General features: G+C 30.9%; 1 protein-coding gene across 1 annotated transcript; it reads right to left on the bottom strand.

Annotated features, from left to right (window-relative positions):
- Positions 1-2,187: 2,187 nt before the first annotated feature.
- Positions 2,188-8,343, bottom strand: LOC145324164 (uncharacterized). Its single transcript, XM_080166791.1, has 5 exons — positions 8,239-8,343; positions 7,413-7,461; positions 4,979-5,029; positions 3,389-3,473; positions 2,188-2,304 (listed from the first exon to the last, which is right to left on the bottom strand). The coding sequence occupies exons 1-5, from the start codon at positions 8,284-8,286 to the stop codon at positions 2,202-2,204; spliced, it is 336 nt and encodes a 111-aa protein (XP_080022917.1). The 5' UTR covers positions 8,287-8,343; the 3' UTR covers positions 2,188-2,201.
- Positions 8,344-21,427: the final 13,084 nt, after the last annotated feature.

Below are 21,427 nucleotides of genomic sequence, written 5' to 3' on the forward strand. Positions count from 1 at the left end.
AATTATTTCAAAAATGAGTGTTTTTATCTCCCCCCCCCCCTCTTATTGTTTTAATGGGGTTATTCATCCTTCCTGCTGAGATTTTATAACATCCACCTTCACCCATAAAAAATGTTTTGTGGTGGGGGGGGGGGGGGAAGGTTAAATTATCTTCTGTACTTTTTTTTTGAAGATGCTTTCTAGCTCCCATCCCTTCAGTCATTGCAGGTTGGGGAGGAGGGATTGGGGAGAAGAGATGGGGGGGGGGGGAAGAGATGGGGATAGAAATGGGAAATAGGGATGGGGGAAGGGATGGGAAAGAAGGGATAAGGACTGGAAGGACAATAATCAAATAATCCCACCCCTTAAAAAGCCCTTATTTAAAATTAGTATATATAATCAAAATGCCCCACCCCCCCTAAAGCAAAGTGCCCCCTGGGGGCATTTTGATTTAGGGGGGGGGGCAAAATTTTGCAAAATCTTCAAAATGCCCCCCCCCCCATAGACAAAGTGCTTCGCACGCCACTGAGTGTATAAACTTATCGTCCATTGTTTTATCCCTGAATATTTAAGATTTAGAATTGAAGTGATGAATTTGTGTTATGACAATTGGTTTTAAACTTAAATCCGATGGTTTACGTTTAATTTGAAATGATTCTTGAAATTTTATTATTAGATGTTATAATGAAAATGAAAATGTTTTTTTATTATTATCTAGCCGCAGGGAAACCAAGATATATAATTTTGAAACTTATGTAAATTCATTAAGCATTAAAAGGGGGTAAATTGGCAGCACATGGTCTACTGTGTTTTCCCCAAAGTGATTGTCGAATACTGACCCCCCACCCCCTTAAAAAAACATATCTAAAAAATCTAAAATAATGGGGAGGTCATTTTTTACTACAGAGGCCCTTACAATAAGGATGAGGAGTTATTATGTTTATCAATAAAGTTTGATGAAAAATACAAGTATTTTTAATCGATAAAATATAGAGATTAAACAGAATAAATATTGAAAAAATCACGTATTTTTTAAAAAAAACTTCGAAAGGTATAAATGCATAATTTTCCTTTTTGGAAGTGCAGCTACTCTTTAGCCTTGAATCATCTGTACATCGTTTATAACAGCTGTCTATACATATTCCTCTGTTACCTTGTTATACTTTTATAACTTTAGTAGCGAAGCTACTCAATAAAAGTTTGTGTCCTTCTATGTGTCGATGATCCTGACAACGATTATTGCAATAATTAACTTTTCTTTTACGGGGTAGATAAGGTAGATGGGGGTATCGTCATTTTAGCCAGCTGCGAGCACCAATTTATAAGAGTTTATGAAAATATGGTGCAACATCCTAGTACTAATAATTCGATTACCATCTTATTTTACAGAAAAAATAAAATACAAATAATTTTTATTGAGCTCATTTTGATTAAATATAACAACAAGTACATAAATATAAATGTACAAATACTATAATAAAACATTGTTATCAAAAATGGACGAAAAATGCTTTTAAGGTCAAGAATACAATTATAGCTTTGATTCTTAATTTCCTTTAAACATGAATGTTAACATTCATAACAATAAAGAACAGCTACAAAATATAAAAAAAAAAATAAGTTTTATCAATTTAAAAAAAAGGTGTCAAAAGATATTATTTCTTTTGTTGTTATTTTTTAAAAGATTTTAGCCAAAAATAAATTATGGTTGTTGCAAATTTTTGGGGTTATAGTGCCTTTTAACTCATATTGATAAATATCATACATTAAGAATAGGGGGATTAATTTTTCTTTTGTCAACTTAAGTCAGCTTATGGTTTGATTTCAAAATACGCAGGGGGGGGGGGGGGGTTAAGAACTTGTTATCCACTTTGAGAGAGCACCTCAAAATACATCAAATTATGAATATGTTGAAACAATTTATATACATTAAATACATAAAACATTGTACAGCCTTATATATATTAAAAATACTGAGGGTGATTATTACTTATTCTAAGGAATTCAAAGCTGAGTATATGTTCAGAAAATCATTTGTTTTATAAGAAATTAGAAAATAACTTAATAATTGAAATGATAAATAATTTCTTAAAACAACTTAATTTCTGAACAAACTTCAATAAAATAGAATTTATCGATTTTCGTTCTTTTTGTGATTATGAAAATGAATAATTTTAATAAGTTTTTCTTAATGAAAATGTGACGACGTTTTAAAAAAATTATTAGACAGGCATCATTTGTAGATATTTCTGAAGTACTTCTTCCATGTATTCTAATGAATATAATGCTCTGCTATATTCCAATACTTCGGCAGCATTCTCATCTCTGAAATTATACAAATCATGGATTCGTAATATTTTTCTGATTCTAAAGGTATATATGAACCCATATTTTTTTTACCTGTGAAATGATAAAATTAAGTTCAAAGTTTTTATTCTCGTGGGTTTAAAAAAATCAATTTTTTCAATAATTACCTGACAAAATTCAAAAAGTAAGGTATCAAATTAAAGATCTTACTATTTTTGTTCATAATGGCCATTTTTCCCCTTTTTTTGTTGCGTTTTAATACCTTAAAATCGACTTAATTTCTTATTTAAAAACTTAAATTACCTAAAAAATAAGAGGTCTACAAAAAAACCGATTGCATATCTGAATTTTATGAAAAATTTTACATCTACTACTTACTAAAAGAACCGGCTAGCTATCTTAAATAAAAAGTAAAAAAGTTAATACACCTTCTTTGGCATTGTGTAATATCTTGAAAATGTATTCCTTGGACAATTGGGGATGATGTCATTTGTTTTAAGTGAAGCTATTCTAAAACTGTAACTCAAGTAGCAAGAATGTCCATAATCATTATCTTTAAATTAAAGTGATGAATAGTGGATATGTTGAGCTTTGCTTTTATCATCCTTGTTTTCATAAAACTGCTTTCAGTCTGTTATTACTGCATCACGTATGGTTTGGTCGTAATTATGTTTGATATTTAAAATTTGAATAGCATTTTAACTGAGTGCTTTCCCTCTAACGTGCATATCAGAAGAAAGACTAAACTACATAACTTTTGTGTTACTTTTGAGGAAGACGATTCCCTTTTCTCCCATCTCATTTGAAGAGATTTTCGTTCCCCCTTCCCTTTTTCTTTTCCCTTTATATGACGTCATATAGGAATCGTCTTCCTCAAAAGTGACACAAAAGTTATTTAGTTAAGTCTTTCTCATATCAAGTATAACGAATAACGGGGCTATATCCAGTATCCAATATAACCTGACTTAAAGTAAAAAAAGAACACACTAAAAACTATTTCCCTCTTATTTTCATTTCAAAATAAGGGAGATGGGAGGGTTTCTAAGCTTAACAAGGCACTTTGAGGGAAAAAGCTAAACAATTCTAATTATTCTTTGGTTACCTTAATCCTTGTTGAAACCAGACAGTGTGATGATCTATTCTATGTGGCTCCGTGTATATAAATCCACTCACATCAATATCTGAATCTAAACAATAAATTTTTAGGTATACATTCTTGACAACTAACTTACCCCCTTCTTAAGGACCTTTATGCTAGCAGACAAGAAAGAATTTCATCGAACTTTACTTACTAAATTTAGATGTTTGAAGCTATCAGTTGCTTTTTGAAAAAGAAAAACAGGCAATTTTTGTGAGAAATTGTATCCTTATGCGGCGCTTGGATGCGTTGAATTTTGTTTTGAAGTGAGTGATTGCCATATTTAGGTCAGGTTTAGAATTCTAGTTGGATTCTTATTTTGTTGATTTTCCTGAGGCTTACAGTCGGCTGACGCGCGGTTGCCGAGGCCTTGACAATTAGGTTCATTAGTAGAGGCACAGCTTTAGAGTTAAAAAGTAGCAAGGTCAATTGTATTCTTAAGTAGCGCAGCAACAGATTTTAGAACAGTAAATTACAATTTTATACATCCTATTATATAAAAAAGTAAGGTTAAAATGTTTTTAGCTAAATATTTCGGAAAATGCTGGTCCGAAATGGTTGTACTTTTCAGGGAAGCGTTGTAGATATCTTAAAATGATTATCATTTAAAACCGTATTATGAAATAAGTAAAATTTCTAAATCTGCGAAACTATGATGGTTTTGTAAGGTTATGAATCTAAATCAGTTAATTTGCATAGGATATTAAGTCAAACATAAACTAAGAAATAGAATAGCTGCGTTTCAAAAAAATTAGATTATTAACAAAATATTTTAAAAAACGTCAATAGATTTATTTAGTTCTTAATAGTTTGAAAATTATATAAATGATATAGGAATTAGAAATGATTTAGGTAATGCAGCTAGTTGAATAATTTATTTAAATATTAAATATTTTATTATAAGTAAAAAATCTAAATTAGTTTCAGTGAAAAAGAGTTAAAATTAGGAGTAAAGCAACTCTATAGCTCACTGCTTTCTATGCTGTTATATAACTTTGTTTTTTTGTCGGGTAAATGTGATTTTTTTCTTGCTGAACGGTAAAATTATTGTGAATATTTTTCTATCCAATCTTGTTTGCCAGTTATGTCAAAAGAAAGGTTAGAATATTGCTATATAAATGTTATTTTCACTACTACTTTTACAGATAGATGGCTGATATTTGGGTCAAGTAAAAGTTTTTTCTCACTCTTGAAAATTTCTTATATTTGTTTTAAAGTTTACTTAATTTGTCCATTTCTTTATCTTTTCTTGATATTTACTAAATAACGTTTATTATTCGCTAATTCTAAATGTTGTCACATGCTTGTTTATTTTAATAAATCAAGATTTATAATTTAATTCTATAGGTTTAGAATTCAAAATACAAATCCTATAATATAAAAAAGTACGTTTTTTTGGTCTGGGTTCTATGTTTTAGGTAAGCTTCAATAGGGTCCTGCTATGGTTTTAGGCTATTTATTTTCTTTGGGTTGTTTTAAGCTATTTGTTATTCCCCTTAGAATACAAAGCCCCTATATTCTAGGAGCGCAGCTGCCAGTAAATAAAAAAGTTACCTTCTTTTGTACTTATTTTATCTTCAAACCATACAATGTCAGTTTTTCTTACTAAACAAAAAAATATGATTAAAACCATATTGATTATGTCGTCTAGTAGAGAAGCTTTGTAAGCTAATAAAGAAAAAATTGCATTAATAGTTACAGACTAACCAATCAGAGCTAGTTAAAAATATTATCCAATAGAAGACATAAGTTTTTGACCAATCACAAAGCTTTTCTACATCCATCAAACAATGAGAGAAGATTATTTGACAAAATAAAAGAGAATATGAATCATAGAGCATCTGCGTTGTTGGAAATCATTTTATAAGCTATTTTCTTTCACCTTAGATAATTTATTTATTGAATTTATATTAAAATGTATGACAGGTTGAAAACAACAACAAATCAACACATTATAATAATATTATAAAAATAAGATAATTGAAAATTTTGTAATGCTGCTTTTAGTAGCGAAGCAATGTATCTACAGCACTTCAAAACAAACTTATTGATTTTTTCTTTGCAAATAATTTTGATTTGCAGCGAGTTATGAACATAAGTATCCCTGTTTTATAAATGTTTCCAAAAGGGGAAAAGTGAATTAATTAAATACGTAATAAGAGTTTTATGGTACTACGTCAAACCCTAGATACGTCAAACAGTAGATGCGACAAACGCTAGACAGACAAACAGTAGACAGACAAACCCTAGACACGACATACACTAGATACGACAAACGCTAGAATGCGACAAATGCTAGAATATGACAAACACTAGATTTTTTCTAAAGGCGACAAACAATAGATACGACAAACGCTAGAATTAATCCTATTATATCTATAATACAAAGAATGATAACTGTCTGCCCGTCTTAAGCTTAGGATCTCGGTAACCGCTGAAACTAATGGGCTCTACTCTTCAGGCCCTGGGATATACGTAATGGTCCTGTTATGGTTTTAAGCTATTTTCTTGGGGGGTTGAGACACTCCAAACCACCCCCAACAAAAAAAATTATCAACCTCTTGGGGCAAATCTGCAGGAAAAGGACAATGATAGCAGAGCGAGAAAGGACAATGGGCTTTTTATTACACTAGTCCTCAAAGTTTTCTACGAAAGTTTTTTTATTCATTGACTAAACAACTTTTGTTACATGAATTAATTTTGATTGGTTGGTTTAAAATGTTGAGTGTCCAAACGTTTCAACCACTAATTCTACGGTATGTACATAGATTATCTTATGCTTTTAGATCCCTGCATTGATAGATTTTTTAATTTAGTATTTATGAACGAAAATATCTATGAATATTTTATAAGTTTAAATTCTAGCGTATGTCGCTTCTAGTGTTTGTCGCACTTAAAAAATTCTATCGTTTGTCGCGAAATTGAAAATTCTACTGTTTGTCGCAGTCTAGTGTTTGATGCATCTATTGTTTGTCTGTCTAGCGTTTGACGCATCTACTGTTTGTCTGTCTAGCGTTTGTCGCATCTACTGTTTGACGTATCTAGTGTTTGACGTAGTACCAGTTTTATATTTTTACATAAAAATTTCCTCTGAAATTAAATAGATTTGAATTGTTGATCACAGAAATTCATTCAAATTATTAATTTTAAATAAAATTGAATTTTGAATATTCCCCACCCCCCTCAATCTTTAAGGCATCTATAAATAAAACCATGAATTGAAAATATAAATGTAAGTTTGTTTTACAATTGTAGGTTTGACTTTAACGTGGTATTTGATTTAATTACAAAAAAAAACATTATTTATACTTTAATTGAATAAAGCAAACTGTTATTAAATAAAAAAAAACAATAAAAAAATTTTTAGATAAGAAGCGCAATTAATAGGTGATCAAAAAAATTGTTTAACATTTGATTACTTATTCATGTTTTTAAATCTTCTCAAACATTGTTCGGAGAGAAATAACCAATAATTTTTAATTTTTCGAAGATTTTATTTTTTTGTCTGATGATTTTTCTCTCCAAAAATAACAGGTACAAACCCCAAATATAGAAAAGCCTCGCTTAAAAGGCTATTATATAAGGTAGTAAAATTTGTTGTCTGTCCGTTAAGATATCACAAATCTCTAAACTTAATTTTAGGTGAATTTTACATAGATCCTGAGATTTACAGGGCTATACTAAATATTTTTAAATAAAAGTTTTGTTATGATATTTAGCTACATTTTTTTCTTCGCCTCCTCTTCAAATACATACATCTTAGAACCTTTGTGTGAAGCCAATAGTTTAAAACTGATGTGCGTACCCAATAAAGGTAGACGAAATTACCCCTTTTTTAGATGAAAATTATTTGTTGTAAAGGTTTTGCTCTACCAGTTTAGAACCATATAAAAGTAGCCAAAGTTTTGAGCTAACGAAAAGCGTGGTTATAAAACTTTGGGTACCAATAAAATCTACATTTCAATGTATAAAAATTTAAAACACTTACTTTTGCTTTCATGGTGATATATTTTTCTTGGAAGAATTCCAGCTAATATCTAAGATTTAAATATTACTTTTATAAATCAATTAAACAGGGTTGATTAAAGTGGCCTGCCGAGGTTTTGCCAGGATGAAAAACTTTTAAACTTAAATATTCCGAACGCTTATGGTTGAATAAATATACTAACTCATGGGGAGTTTTTTCTGCCCCAGGATGCCGAAGGCACGGGCTAACAAACTGGTTGTAATCTTATGATTGGATATAATACGATACTAGAATTAATTTTTTTCGCATGGCAGAGAACCGTTTCTAACCAACTAAAAAACTAAATCTTATTATCAAAGCATTAAATTACCACTAAAGGCTTTATTTATAATGTTTCTATTTCATATCTCAATATGATATCCTTAGAATTACATTTTGATAATTCACTTTAAACTTGTATTGTTTAAACCAGGAGAGCAAGCTAACTGAGGCTAACCTAACCTAACTTGAATCTTATTCTCCTTATATATGCCTCAAAAGAGAATACTAATCCTTTTTCGCTATTAGTATATTTTTTGTTAACTTAGGCTTATAGTGTTATATCACTATTGGGTTAGGAGAACCATACATGCAACTAGCATGGCCATATTTTTTTTTGAAATTTGAACAGGGCTCGGCAGCCATGCATCAACAAAAATTTAGATTCATTTAGACTGTAAATATTGATATGTAAGAAACAAGTTTAGACATCAAGATAATATTTTCAGTTAAAAAGTGTCGTTTTTTTCTGCAAATAATATGGCAGGTTTCGGCTGCCGAGCCCTAATTATAAACTACTTTTTCTAACCTGTCTCGTAAGTATGCATAAGAAAAAAGTGTTTAAATGAATCTTCATCTGTGAAAAACTATCCCTCTCCGCAGATTTTAAAAGTATTCTCTCGTTCTCTCCTAATGGCACTTGTCCGACTGATAAACAAATCTAACCTGCCTCTAATTTTATACAAAGATATTGAAGTTTATGATAATGAGAAGTTATATAAAAGGAGTCTGAGATTCTATATACTCCGAGGAAAAAAAGAGCGGGTTGCTTCTCTTAATATTAAAATGTTAATGTGCAATAAAGCTGCTCTGTATATCATTTAATATTTTCAAAAGTTTTTTCTTATAAAAAATAATGTATGCACAAAATGGCAAAGTGTTTTATAGCGCAGATGCATTGAGGCCATACAAAACATATTGAAAGTAGAAAATCACGAAACCTTTTAAGAAAAGTCCTTTGTAGTATGACTGACAGACTGGCGGTTCAAGTAAACTATATACTTGATGTTCTTTGATACTACAGGGAATCATCTTTACAAAAATTGAAATGTTTATTTTGATTACAAACAGTTAAGAAAACAAGATTTCCCCAAAGAATTGGTGGACGTACAAACGTACAGACAACTGAATTATAAAGTATATTCGCTACTTAAAATGATGAATATATTCTCATAAGAAGTGTAGCAATAACAAAAACATTTTTTTTGTTTGAGCTTTGCTACTTATTGATGTTGTCATCCTTGTTAATATTTTAACTATTTGATATCACTTAGTTTAAAAAGTAGTCATTTAATACCTATATTTGCGACAACTTTTGTTTTATAAATTCTTCCAATTTTTAACAACTACAAAAACCCCGCCCCTCTTGGAGAGCCTCGAACCCGCAACATACGGATAAGGTAACCAACATTCTATAAATGAGCTATGAAGGAGACCAATTATCAGTGATGAAAAAAGACAAAGTAGACAAAAAATTAATTCTTATAGTATATGTTAAAATTTTACACACTTTCATGTCTGTCATTGTAGCTCAGGGGTAGAGATGAGGTTCCAATATATCCAAACACTAAATATCATTTTCACTCTCTGAGATAATAAAATATATATATGGTATAAGTAAAAAATATTTTTAAACATTTACATTATATCAAAAGAGCTAATTCAGCATGACACAATAATTATTGTTTTACAGCCTTAGTTAACATGCCTAAGTATATAAAATTGAAAAAAAATATTGTTTCAGTGGTCAGTCTCGAACCACTCACCTTGAAACTTGACATCTGAAACCTGACGCCTTAACCAAAAGAGCCAAATTAGCATGAACCACAACCAATGTTTTGCAGTCTTAGTTTAAATGCTAAAGTATACAAGATTGAAAAAAAGTATTGTTTCAGTGGTCAGTCTTGAACCACCCACCTTGAAATTTGACATTCCAAACCAGACGCCTTAACCAAAAGAGCTAATTTAGCATGGGACAATGATCATTGTTTTACAGCCTTATTTTTCATGCCAAAGTATATAAGATTAAAAAAAATAATGTTTCAGTGGTCAGTCTTGAACCACCCACCTTGAAACTTGACATCTGAAACCAGACGCCTTAACCAAAAGAGCTAAATAAGCAAAGATATCAGACATGGTTTTACAGCCTTAGTTTTCATGCCAAAGTATGTAAGATGGAAAAAAAATATTGTTTCATTGGTCAGTCTTGAACCACCCTCCTTGAAACTTGACATCTGAAACCTGACCCCTTAACCAAAAGAGCTAAATCAATATAAAACAAAGGTTTTTGTTTTACAGCCTTAGTTAAAATGCCTAAGTATATAAAATTGAAAAAAATATTGTTTCAGTGGTCAGTCTCGAACCACTCACCTTGAAACTTGACATCTGAAACCTGACGCCTTAACCAAAAGAGCCAAATTAGCATGAACCACAACTATTGTTTTGCAGTCTTATTTTACATGCCAAATTATATAAGATTGAAAAAAATAATGTTTCAGTGGTCAGTCTTGAACCACCCACCTTGAAACTTGACATCTAAAACCAGAGGCCTTAACCAAAAGAGCTAAATAAGCATAAGACATCAAACACGGTTTTACAGCATTAGTTTTCATGCCAAAGTATGTAAGATGAAAAAAATATTGTTTCATTGGTCAGTCTTGAACCACCCACCTTTAAACTTGGCATCTAAAACCTGACGCCTTAACCAAAAGAGCTAAATCAACATGAGACAAAGGTTGTTGTTGTACAGCCTTAGTTAACATGCCTAAGTATATAAAATTGAAAAAAATATTGTTTCAGTGGTCAGTCTTGAACCACCTACCTTGAAACTTGACATTCCAAACCAGACGCCTTAACTAAAAGAGCTAATTTAGCATGGGACAACAATCATTATTTTACAGCCTTATTTTACATGCCAAAGTATATAAGATTAAAAAAAATAATGTTTCAGTGGTCAGTCTTGAACCACCCACCTTGAAACTTGACATCTGAAACCAGACGTGCTAAATCAATATGAGACAAAGATTGATGTTTTACAGCCTAAGTTAAAATGCCTAATTATATAAAATTGAAAAAACATTGTTTCAGTGGTCAGTCTCGAACCACTCACCTTGAAACTTGACATCTGAAACCTGACGCCTTAACCAAAAGAGCCAAATCAGCATGAAACCACAACTAATGTTTTACAGTCTTACTTTAAATGCCAAAGTATAAAAGATTGAAAAAAAGTATTGTTTCAGTGGTCAGTCTTGAACCACCCACCTTGAAACTTGACATTCCAAACCAGATGCCTTAACCAAAAGAGCTAAATCAGCATGACACAATAAATGGTGTTTTACAGCCTTAGTTTACATACCAAAGTATATGAGATTTAAAAAAAATATTGTTTCAGTGGTCAGTCTTGAACCTTTTAACTTGAAACTTGACATCTGAAACCTGACGCCTTAACCAAAAGAGCTAAATCAGCATGAGACAAAAATTAGTGTTTTTTAACCTACTTTTTTATTAATAATCAATATTTGGTATAAGTAAAAATATTTTTAAACATTTACATTATACCACTTAAATATCAAAAAGCTATTGCATGCTAAAGTATATAAGATTGAAAAAAAATATTGGTTCAGTGGTCAGTCTTGAACCACCCACTGTGGAACTTGGCATCTGAAACCTGACACCTTAACCAAAAGAGCTAAATCAACATGAGACAAAGGTTGTTGTTTTACAGCCTTTGTTAACATGCCTAAGTCTATAAGATAGAAAAAAATATTGTTTCAGTGGTCAGTCTCAAACCACTCACCTTGAAACTTGACATCTGAAACCTGGCGCTTTAACCAAAAGAGATACATCAGCATTGGATAAAGATTATTGTTTTACAGTCTTAGTTTACATGCTAAAGAGAGAGAGAGAGAGAGAGAGAGAGAGGAAAGTACATATAAAAAACATAGATTTCATGACAAAGGAAAAATAAAAAAATAAAACGCAGCATTATTTATATAAAAACCCACCCCTGTTTATGTTACAACATGTTGCGATGAACACAACATGTTTTCAAAAACATATTCATTGTCGTCTTTTTCAAAAAAATCTAAAGAGGTCGAAATAAAGTGTATGAATTAAAATTTCAGTTTGTAAAGGTTATTAAATAAAATATTGAATAAACCTAGCCAATAGCGAGATAGTTATATCGAGCCAACTCTAGTATTAAATAAGATGAAATTAATCTTCTTAATTCTTGCCTAAGCTAACTTAATCTAAACGTATCAACTTTTGTACCTTATCAATATTTTACTTTATTTATACATTTCATAATAGTCATTAACAAGGATGACATCATACATAAAAAACGAAGCTCTAATAATCAGACAAAATTCAACAATTCAAAAAGCGGTGTTTTTAAAATTGAAAGGTATAAACAGAGTTCATATGGAATTGCTTCGCTTTAAAGGTAATTCCTCTTTGTTGTAAGATTCTTCATGCAATGTTTTAAAATCATAGGAATATTTTAACATGCTTAAATTATCGACAAGTTGAGTAGTATTAGAAATCAACGAAGATAAAAATCAGTAGACTCTAAACAAAAAAGTTAACTTATAAAGATATTTACATTTAAGATTAATATTTTCTACCAATTCTAATTGTGACTTTGAAAGCTTAATATCTAATTTGTAAAAAAAGAGTTTTAGATTAATTTGATACTCTTTTAAAGGGGATTTCCCAATTTTTTGCATAAAAAATTTCTAGAATCTTTGCACTAATTCTTTAAATTGCATATAAATTTAAAATACATACATATACATATAAAGAATTAGATTCTTATTCAAAATCTGCAACAGAAGTTAGAATTTAATTAAGTGTAGATTAAGAACAAGGATGACAACATCTAAGAGTAGCAAAGCTCATAGATATAAAGTACACAGCAGGGCAAACAGAAGAAGAGAAAACCTGCGCTCGATTTGATGGTAGATAACAATATTTGTTCTTGGAAAACTTTCCATGAAATTTTAAACATTTAATAACAAAAAAGAATAATAGCAGTTTTTTTTACAAAGTAGATAAGCATTGATAAGCAATCCTAAATAAATCCTAAAAAAATAGCAAAAGAGAAAAACTTATTTCACCTAAAGAAATATTATGCTTCTAATGTACCAACTATGTTATGAATAAGACGCTCATTGGTCAGAATCATAACTAACAAATCAGTAATATATCTAAGATAGCAGGAGAGTAAATAAAATTTTCTATTAAAGATTTAAAACATGGTATTAAAGAGAACTTTTTGAAAATCCTAATTTATTTTGCAACAATAAACGTGTCTATCTGTGTGCACCGAAGGATCTCACTTACCACTAAACCGATATGGTTCTCCTTTACAGTGTAGTTTCTGTAGGTTTTAGGTAGGTTTGTAACTATATTGAAGGAGGGTACCACCACCTTCTCTAAGAAGAACCATTCCTAGAATGAAAACCCCCTCTAAATTATTTACCCGTTTTTAAACATAAAATTTAAATTTTGATTCGAATTCCCTTCCACCACAAGTGACCCTAGAGGCCTCTAGAGGCGTGACCGCTAGTAATAGATAAAGGCTGTATTTCTAAATATCTAAAATGTTGAACTTCCTGGTATTTAAAGATAATCGTATTCCTGTAAATAAATTCTAGGTTATTCATCCTAAATTCAAAATATTTGGTGATATCCCACAAAAGCATTTAGGTACAGCACCCCCCCCCCCCGCACACTTATTTAAACAGAATACATCCCATTTAAAAGTAACAGGATGTCTCTCTGTGTGTCTATTTGTCTGTACCGAATAATCTCGTTAACTGCAAAACCGATATTGTTCTCCTTTATTTAGTTTCTTATAGGTCTAGGGAAGGTTTATAACTATTTTTGGAGGGTACCACCAATACTTTATAATTCAAATTGTAAAATTGTAAGTACATCCGTTCCACAGTATGTCAGTCCACCCGTCTTTTAGTTCGTACAGCTATGGTTGCTCTTTAATATAATTGGTATGAAGATACTCTTCTTTTGCCAATGAGCAATAGAATCCAATATATAATACAATTGGTATGTCATTATGCAGAAGTTCAAATCTAAAACATATGTTTTCATCCATGATTTTTTTGTGCGTTGATACTTATGAATGTTGTCAACCTAGAGGAGGAGGGGGGGGGGGGGATAATATGCGTGGTCTTTTCTGATTTACTGGATCCCACCAAATATTCTTATTCAAATTCATGGTACAATCCCCCCCCCCCATCCTCTCTCTTATTGAATATTCTTACATTGGCTTTAAATTCTATCATGGAACAAGAATGGAAATATTTATGAGCAGAGCTGAAACAGGGACTATTATGTTCAATATCATTTAATTTTCTTTAAAATAGGACATACCCGACCTCATTAAGTGCTTGTAAAGTATTTATAACTCCCTCTCCTTAGTGTTTAAAAAACCAGTGCCAAATAGCAGAAAAATAGCCTAAAACCATTCCACGACCTATTTAAAGCTTTCCTTAAATAGAGGAGGCAATAGGTTTATCACTTATAGCGAACTTAAACGGTAGACAAGAAAACCTTAATCCTTTGTATAATAGGATTGAATTGCTGCTAGCTAATATTTATTTTTAAGATATGAAGGGGCAAATTTTAAGCTGTAATATTGTACAAAATTTTGTACATAGATAAAAATAGCAAAGTTTCCCTCTTATTTATAACTACTTTAATACATTTTTATAATTTGATAAAACAATTTACTGAAGTGGTTGAATATTTTAAAATCTACCAGGGATAATTATGTCCTAAAGCAGTGCAGTTAATACAACTAATGTATTAAAATGAATAATATTCAGAAATTTGATAAATTATCTCGAAAATAAACAATTTTACTTTTTGGTTAACAAAATCTGACTAATCTTTTAATTTTATTTTTCATAAATTGAAAAGCTTAAAATTCAGGGATCCTAAGTGATAAGAAAATGAACAATAATTTGATGAACATCCCATTTATGATATCTAATTATCGGTAGAAAAGTTTATAAACTGCTAGATTTTACAAACCAATCAAGATTTATTAAAAGTATCTAAAGTTTTTAAGCCAACGAATTAGAGAACAGTGTAATGTACCAATGCCTTATGTCCAAAGACCCTGAAAAATTAGAAAGTATTACTAGTCCCCCACATTGGTTAAGCATAGTGAAAAAGATATCTGTTTTTTTTGTAAAGTAAAGGGTGTTTAGGTGCTTGATATTTACTTTGTGGGATAGCACTTAAAAGAGTCAGAACATTTTAGTAACAACTAGAACATTTTCCTATCCAGGGAAGCTTGATATTGGTTCTATTATGCTATCAAGCTGTTTGTACTGTTGTTCTTTTAATCAACCTTACTTTTTTGTTATTGACCTTAATTGAAGAACTTTTTTTACTAAAGAATGTTTATATGTTATTGTTGAACTTCTAAGAGAATTTTAGTCATAAGTTAATTAAAAGCCTTACATATACAAGATCTTGGTACTTTGAATATACTTTTTAACAGTTTCAATTTAATTCTAGTTCTTAGGAATAAATGAACGCAATATTTTATAACTCATAATGATTTTTAATTTAAAGAATAAATGTAATAGATGTAATAAATGTATATAGATGTATAACCCAGACAACTACCTGGCCCATGTCTTAGGGACCCTTTTCGTCTACTAGCAAATTGCTGACTTCTCTTTTGTAGCAACTTAGCTGTGTTAATCAGTGGCGTGCGAAGCACTTTGTCTAGGGGGGGGGGGCATTTTAAAGATTTTGTAAAATTTTGCCCCACCCTAAATCAAAGTGCCCCGGGGGGGCACTTTGCTTTAAGGGGGGGCATTTTGATTATATATACTAATTTTAAATAAAGGCGTTTTAAGGGGTGGGATTATTTGATTATGGGCCTTCTAGTCCTTATCCCTTCTTCCCCATCTCTTCCCCCATCCCCATTTCCCGTTTATATCCCCTATCTCTTCCCCCCCCCCCATCTCTTCTCCCCCATTCCTTCTCCTCACCCTGCAATGACCGAAGGGAAGGGAGCTAGAAAGCATCTTCGAAAAAAAAGTACAGAATATAATTTTACCTCCCCCCCCCCCACCACAAAACATTTTTAATGGGTGGAAGGGGATGTTATAAAATCTCAGCAGGAAGGATGAATAACCCCATTAAAAAAATTTTTGGGGGGGAGGAGATAAAAACACTAATTTTGGAAATAATTTACCAAAAATTAACCTAATATGTAAAACTGATTTTAAATATTTCTTTATTGTATGACAACAAGGATGACAACATCTTTAAGTAGCAAAGCACAAAAAATCATTAATAAGAATACAGACAAGTAGATTTAAAGAGCATCTGTTGAAATAAATATATATTTTAGGTAGAAAAAGTCACAAATCCTTTTTCCTGCATATTGTGTGATGACAGTCAAAGTAGATTACATACTGGATGCTCGAAACAGCGAGAGAACACAGCGAGAGAACACAGTAATAGTGTCTGACTGATTATGACGTAACAAAAAAAATTAGCCAATGAGAGGCCGTTATTGACCAATGGTAAAATTTATAGTGGCCTCTCATTGGCTAATTTTTTTTGTTACGTCATAATCAGTCAGACACTATTACTGTGTTCACAGCGAGAATTTTTTTTTTTTTTAAATATTATAATCCACAAAAAAATTTATCGTACCATAAAAACTAAAGATATAAAGAACTATGTAAAAAATAAAAAAAATTACTTGTCCTTTCATCTACAGATATAAAAATCTCTTAGAAATATGGAAAACTTTTGGGTATAGTCTCTTTTGTGGCAACGCCTCTTAAGGGGCAGTTCGTCGTATTTTCATATAGCTTTTAATAGGTTATTCTAGGTTAAGTTAGGTCAGGTGATTTCCCCACAAGGTTAGGCAATTGGCCCCGCAGGAGCTATAAATAGGGGAAAAGCTACTGTGAAAATACGACGAAATGCACCTTAAGAGGCAATGTCACAAAAGGGACTATACCCGAAATTTAAAAGATACAAAAATAGCAGAAAACGTCCTGAAAAGCAGTCCGACTTCCATGAATTTTTAATAGTTAATTATACTCCATAATGATGGAAATGTTAACATTAAGTTTTAGCCTTCTATCTTTAATTGCAGTTGAAAAAATCACATTTCCCCCTTAGCACTTTAAAACTCTGTTAATTTTTCATTAAGTGGTGTTTCCAAGGATTTATAAGGGCGGTGCATGAAGCGCACCTAAAAATATTTACCCCCCCTTTGAACTAAAATCAATTAAAGACAACAAGAGTGGCATATTTTATCAAGTTAGGAATATAGAGTGTAGTTAGTTTTAAGGGTTTTTAATGAAAATTGCCATAAAAAAACATGTCTTTTTGTAAGGGTATGTAAACAAAAAAAAAGATAAACTTATTCTGAAAATAATATGACATCATATATAGTTATTCATTTAGACAGACATACAGTGTTGAGAAAAAGGCTTAGATAAATATCAACGCTGTTTCTTTTTTATATAAAATAACTTAGGTCGCTAGGGGGGGGGGCGATTGCCCCAAATGCCCCCTTCGGTTCGCACGCCACTGGTGTTAATATATACGATGCAATTGGCTGATATTCAAAGACCCAATTAAAAGTTGGCACATGGTCCATGGGGTGGGGACATACAATCATTTAATTTCTTCAACCTCAATTGTTTACTTTAGTATTCCAAGTCAAATGAGATTCCATATCTTTTACTTATAAAATTGTATAAATCGACGGAAATTTTTTTTCTTTTTAACAAAAAATCCAAAGGTTTCGTGATTAAGAACCAAGATATAATAAGATTTTTCTAAAAAAAAAATAATGAACTGTTACTGTAAACACTAAAGTGAAATTTATATTATTTCTAAGAATAATGTTGTACTTGTTAAAATAAAGATTGTAAGTCCATGTGAAGTTTTCAACTGAAATTACGTAGTTTTACACAAAAGTTTAAACATGACAGGGATAACATGGATAACCTCTAGAGGATGGAATGCACCATAAGGAAGGAATCTAAAAGGATAAGACAATAGCCGATAGATTTATATACATCCCCAGTGACAATACACAAAATTACCCCATCTGAAGATTTAAAGTAGTGGTTGAAACGTTTGAACACTCAACTTAATGAATAAAATTTATGAAAGTCTCCAAAGTTGCTAAGTTAAGGTGTTTTTAAACAGCCCATTGTCCCATCTCTCTCTGACCATAAGGTCTTATTTTTATCAACCAGATCTTGCTAATCAAGTTCGTGATTACGCGGCCAAACGTTCTACAGACAACCAACTCTTTTATCGCAAGATCCTTGTCTGGATGTCCCAACTGTGCATAGTAATTGGGTGTGCCTGTTTTGGATCAAGGCTTTCCCCCTTCTCTAACTATTTTGTCGCGCATCTGACATAAAAGTAGTAGGACTCAGTTTAACGTCTTGCTTTATGAAGTGGTGTTAAACCAAGATTCGAACCCATGACCTATTTGAGATCCAAAAGATACGCTTTATCTAATACCACAGTCTAGGATTTTATAGAATAATGGTGGCTATTTTAATTTCCTTTATGGCTTCAAAACCGAATCATAATAGCTGGATTAGAACTGGTTCTCATTGAAAAATCATGTATATATTTGTATATTACAGACATCTTTCCACGAATATTAATATAAAAATCATAATGTTTTTATTAGGTTTGCTTGGGGCTAGTAAAACTTTCTATTATACAATGGGTTAGATAACTATTACATACCTACCAGTTACCATTTTTATAATTTATTATCCAATTGTACTATCCATATATCCATGATAAATTGTAACCCAGAAAGGTGGAAAGTTTAAAGCTTGGTTTAAAGAGGGAAGAGATTTTACTTTTAAAACTTGGTAAACTGAGATATGTATAGTATTATGTGTATCAGCGGATCCACGGATTTTGCCATGGTTTTACATGAATTAGACCCTTAAATATAAAAAATAATAGAAAAATCCGACAAAAGGCCAAAATACACAAATTTATGTTCAATAATCTAACCTAACTTGTTAGAAATGTCTAAAATCGTTACCGCACGTCCATTTCAAACATGTTGATTTTTCTACTTTTTTAACAACAAATTTTTATGTGATATAATAATCCGATTGACTTGATTTTTGGAATACTGATTCCTAGGACAACAAAACGCAATGTTATAAGCGAAGCATTTCTATAATCAATACCCAAAATTGTAAGTATGATCTTAATTATTATCCTGTTTTAAGAAGTTTTTCAACTAATTTACTTACAATTTTTTCGACTTTTGTATATTTTTAAATTCTAATCATTAAGTTCTGTAACACAACAAGTGTTAATGTTCGTTTGTCTTACAGTTCCAGAGCTTCGCATTTATGGATGATGTCATCCTTGTTTTTATATTAGTTAGTTTTGGCAATCAAACATTTAAAAATGTATGGGTCCTCTAAAGATTTAATATTTATGTAATGTAAAAGTATTTAAACACACAATATTTAGATTTATTGAAAGCAAAGTTTTCTTACAACTCTAGAGTGTAAGTTTGTTGGATTGCTGACTGTCAGTCTGCCACACTTGTTTGGAGATTAATTTAAATACATATTGCTATAAAACATTGAAGAATTATCTACTCATTGTTTATTCTTTATTTATTATAAATTGTTTTTTTTAAAAGCTGTCATTTTCCATTTTTTTCTGAAAATCCATATTATTTGCCCCATTTAATTTAGCTTTGAAAATATTTGAATGATATTGTCACACCTATGTATTGTCAATACCTTCACTCCTTAACATAGTAAAAGTAAAGAAACATGTTTTAAATAAAGGTATTTAGAATAGATGTAAAAAATCCAATATGGTACTGTAATAGTGTGGCCTCGCTGACAAGGCTCTCAAGTTCTTTGAATAACGAGCATTGGTAGACATACGGACGTACAGTTCACTAATTATAGATCAGCTACGCTGATATGGAATCATAAACTAGGTAAAGTATATTCTTTTATGTATTTTGATCAACGGTACAAACTCAACTAACTACTTACATCAAATGCATAACAGTTCATATGTACAGGTATAAAGATATGCAAAGTTAAATCATATAGACAAAACATAAGTAATTACAATGGTTAAATCAATGTCTAACCCTGTCCTTGGGGGCAGGATAGACAGGGGGACAACTCCCTGGTAAAGATTAACAAACAACATCTGTGGCAAAATTCAGAAACCATTAATTCATAGCAATATAATAGAACTAGAGTTGGCTCAATATAACTATATCGCTATTGGCTAGTTTTCTATAAGTACATATCTATTTATCTATTTTTCAATAAATCAATTTTCCTCCCCCGCCATTACTATCTAAAAGAAAGGAGTAAATATTTATTAATTTAAATGATTTTAAAAAGATTTTTTCAATTATATTTTTTTCACATTACCATCACCAAAGGGTTAATATGATTAAAATTTTAGTTTTAATATTTTAACACAAAGAAAGTGTCGCCACAATCGAATTATTTTAAAATACAGTTTTCCTAGATTTACTCTGTTATGAATGTAATTTTTTTATTTTTGAAAAAAAGATTCAATACTTTAATGTAATTCAAATATCAACATGAAGCGAAAAACTTGATTCATTCCATAAACAAATAGAATAAAAGTCTTATCGCTTTGGTCAATGAGAGTTTAATGAGGATTATTGGAACACTATGAGTTTTAAACACTTTACCATTGGAAGACTCGAGCTCATTTATAGACGTGTATTTCCTATATAGATCTGTCATGGATCTTGATGCAAAAAAGCAGGCCGTTTTGTAAATGTTAAAAATTGGAAGATTTCATTAAATAAAAGTAATCGCAAATATACTTAGTAAATAATAAGGTGAATACAAAATTGCTTTGGGTGGCAAGACAGATAAACAATCATTTCTAAACTGAGAGCGAAGCTACTCTACAAATCTTACAGAAAAGGTGGATCAGTAATATTTGACATAATATCATTTGACATAAATTCATTTCACATAAAACATTTGACATAAAATCACTTCACATAAAGGTACATTTGACATAAAAACATTTGCCATAAAGGTACACTTCACATAAAAACGTTTCACATAAAGGTACATATGATATAAAGGTACATTTGACATAAAGGTACGTTTGACATAAAGGTACACTTGGCATAAAGGTACATTTGACATAAAGGTACACTTGGCATAAAACGTTTCACATAAAGATACATTTAAAAGCGTACCTGAGGTTGTCATTTTTTTCCCCGAGCATGGCAACCGGTGAACAGAATCTCAGTTCTGCACCACAAGCCTCACACGACTGAAGTTCACATGTCTATACAGTCATATTTATATGAAAATATTTTTTGAAGATTTTAAAATTTTTTTTTGAAGATTTTCCCCAAGGTAATTTTGCTTTCTTTTAATAATAAATAAAAGTTTCTAAAATCTTCAAAAAAAATTTAAAAATCTTCTAAAAATATTTTCATATAAATATGACTGTATAGACATGGGAACTTCAGTAGTGCGAGGCTTGTGGTGCAGAACTGAGATTCTGTTCACCGGTTGCCATGCAATGTACCTTTATGTCAAATGTACCTTTATGTCAAGTGTACCTTTATTTCAAGTGTACCTTTATGTGAAATGTACCTTTATGTCAAGTATACCTTTATGCCAAAT

This window comes from Acartia tonsa, chromosome 7 (assembly GCF_053477335.1).
Source record: "Acartia tonsa isolate MP-2025a chromosome 7, ASM5347733v1, whole genome shotgun sequence".
NCBI classification, from domain to species: domain Eukaryota; kingdom Metazoa; phylum Arthropoda; class Copepoda; order Calanoida; family Acartiidae; genus Acartia; species Acartia tonsa.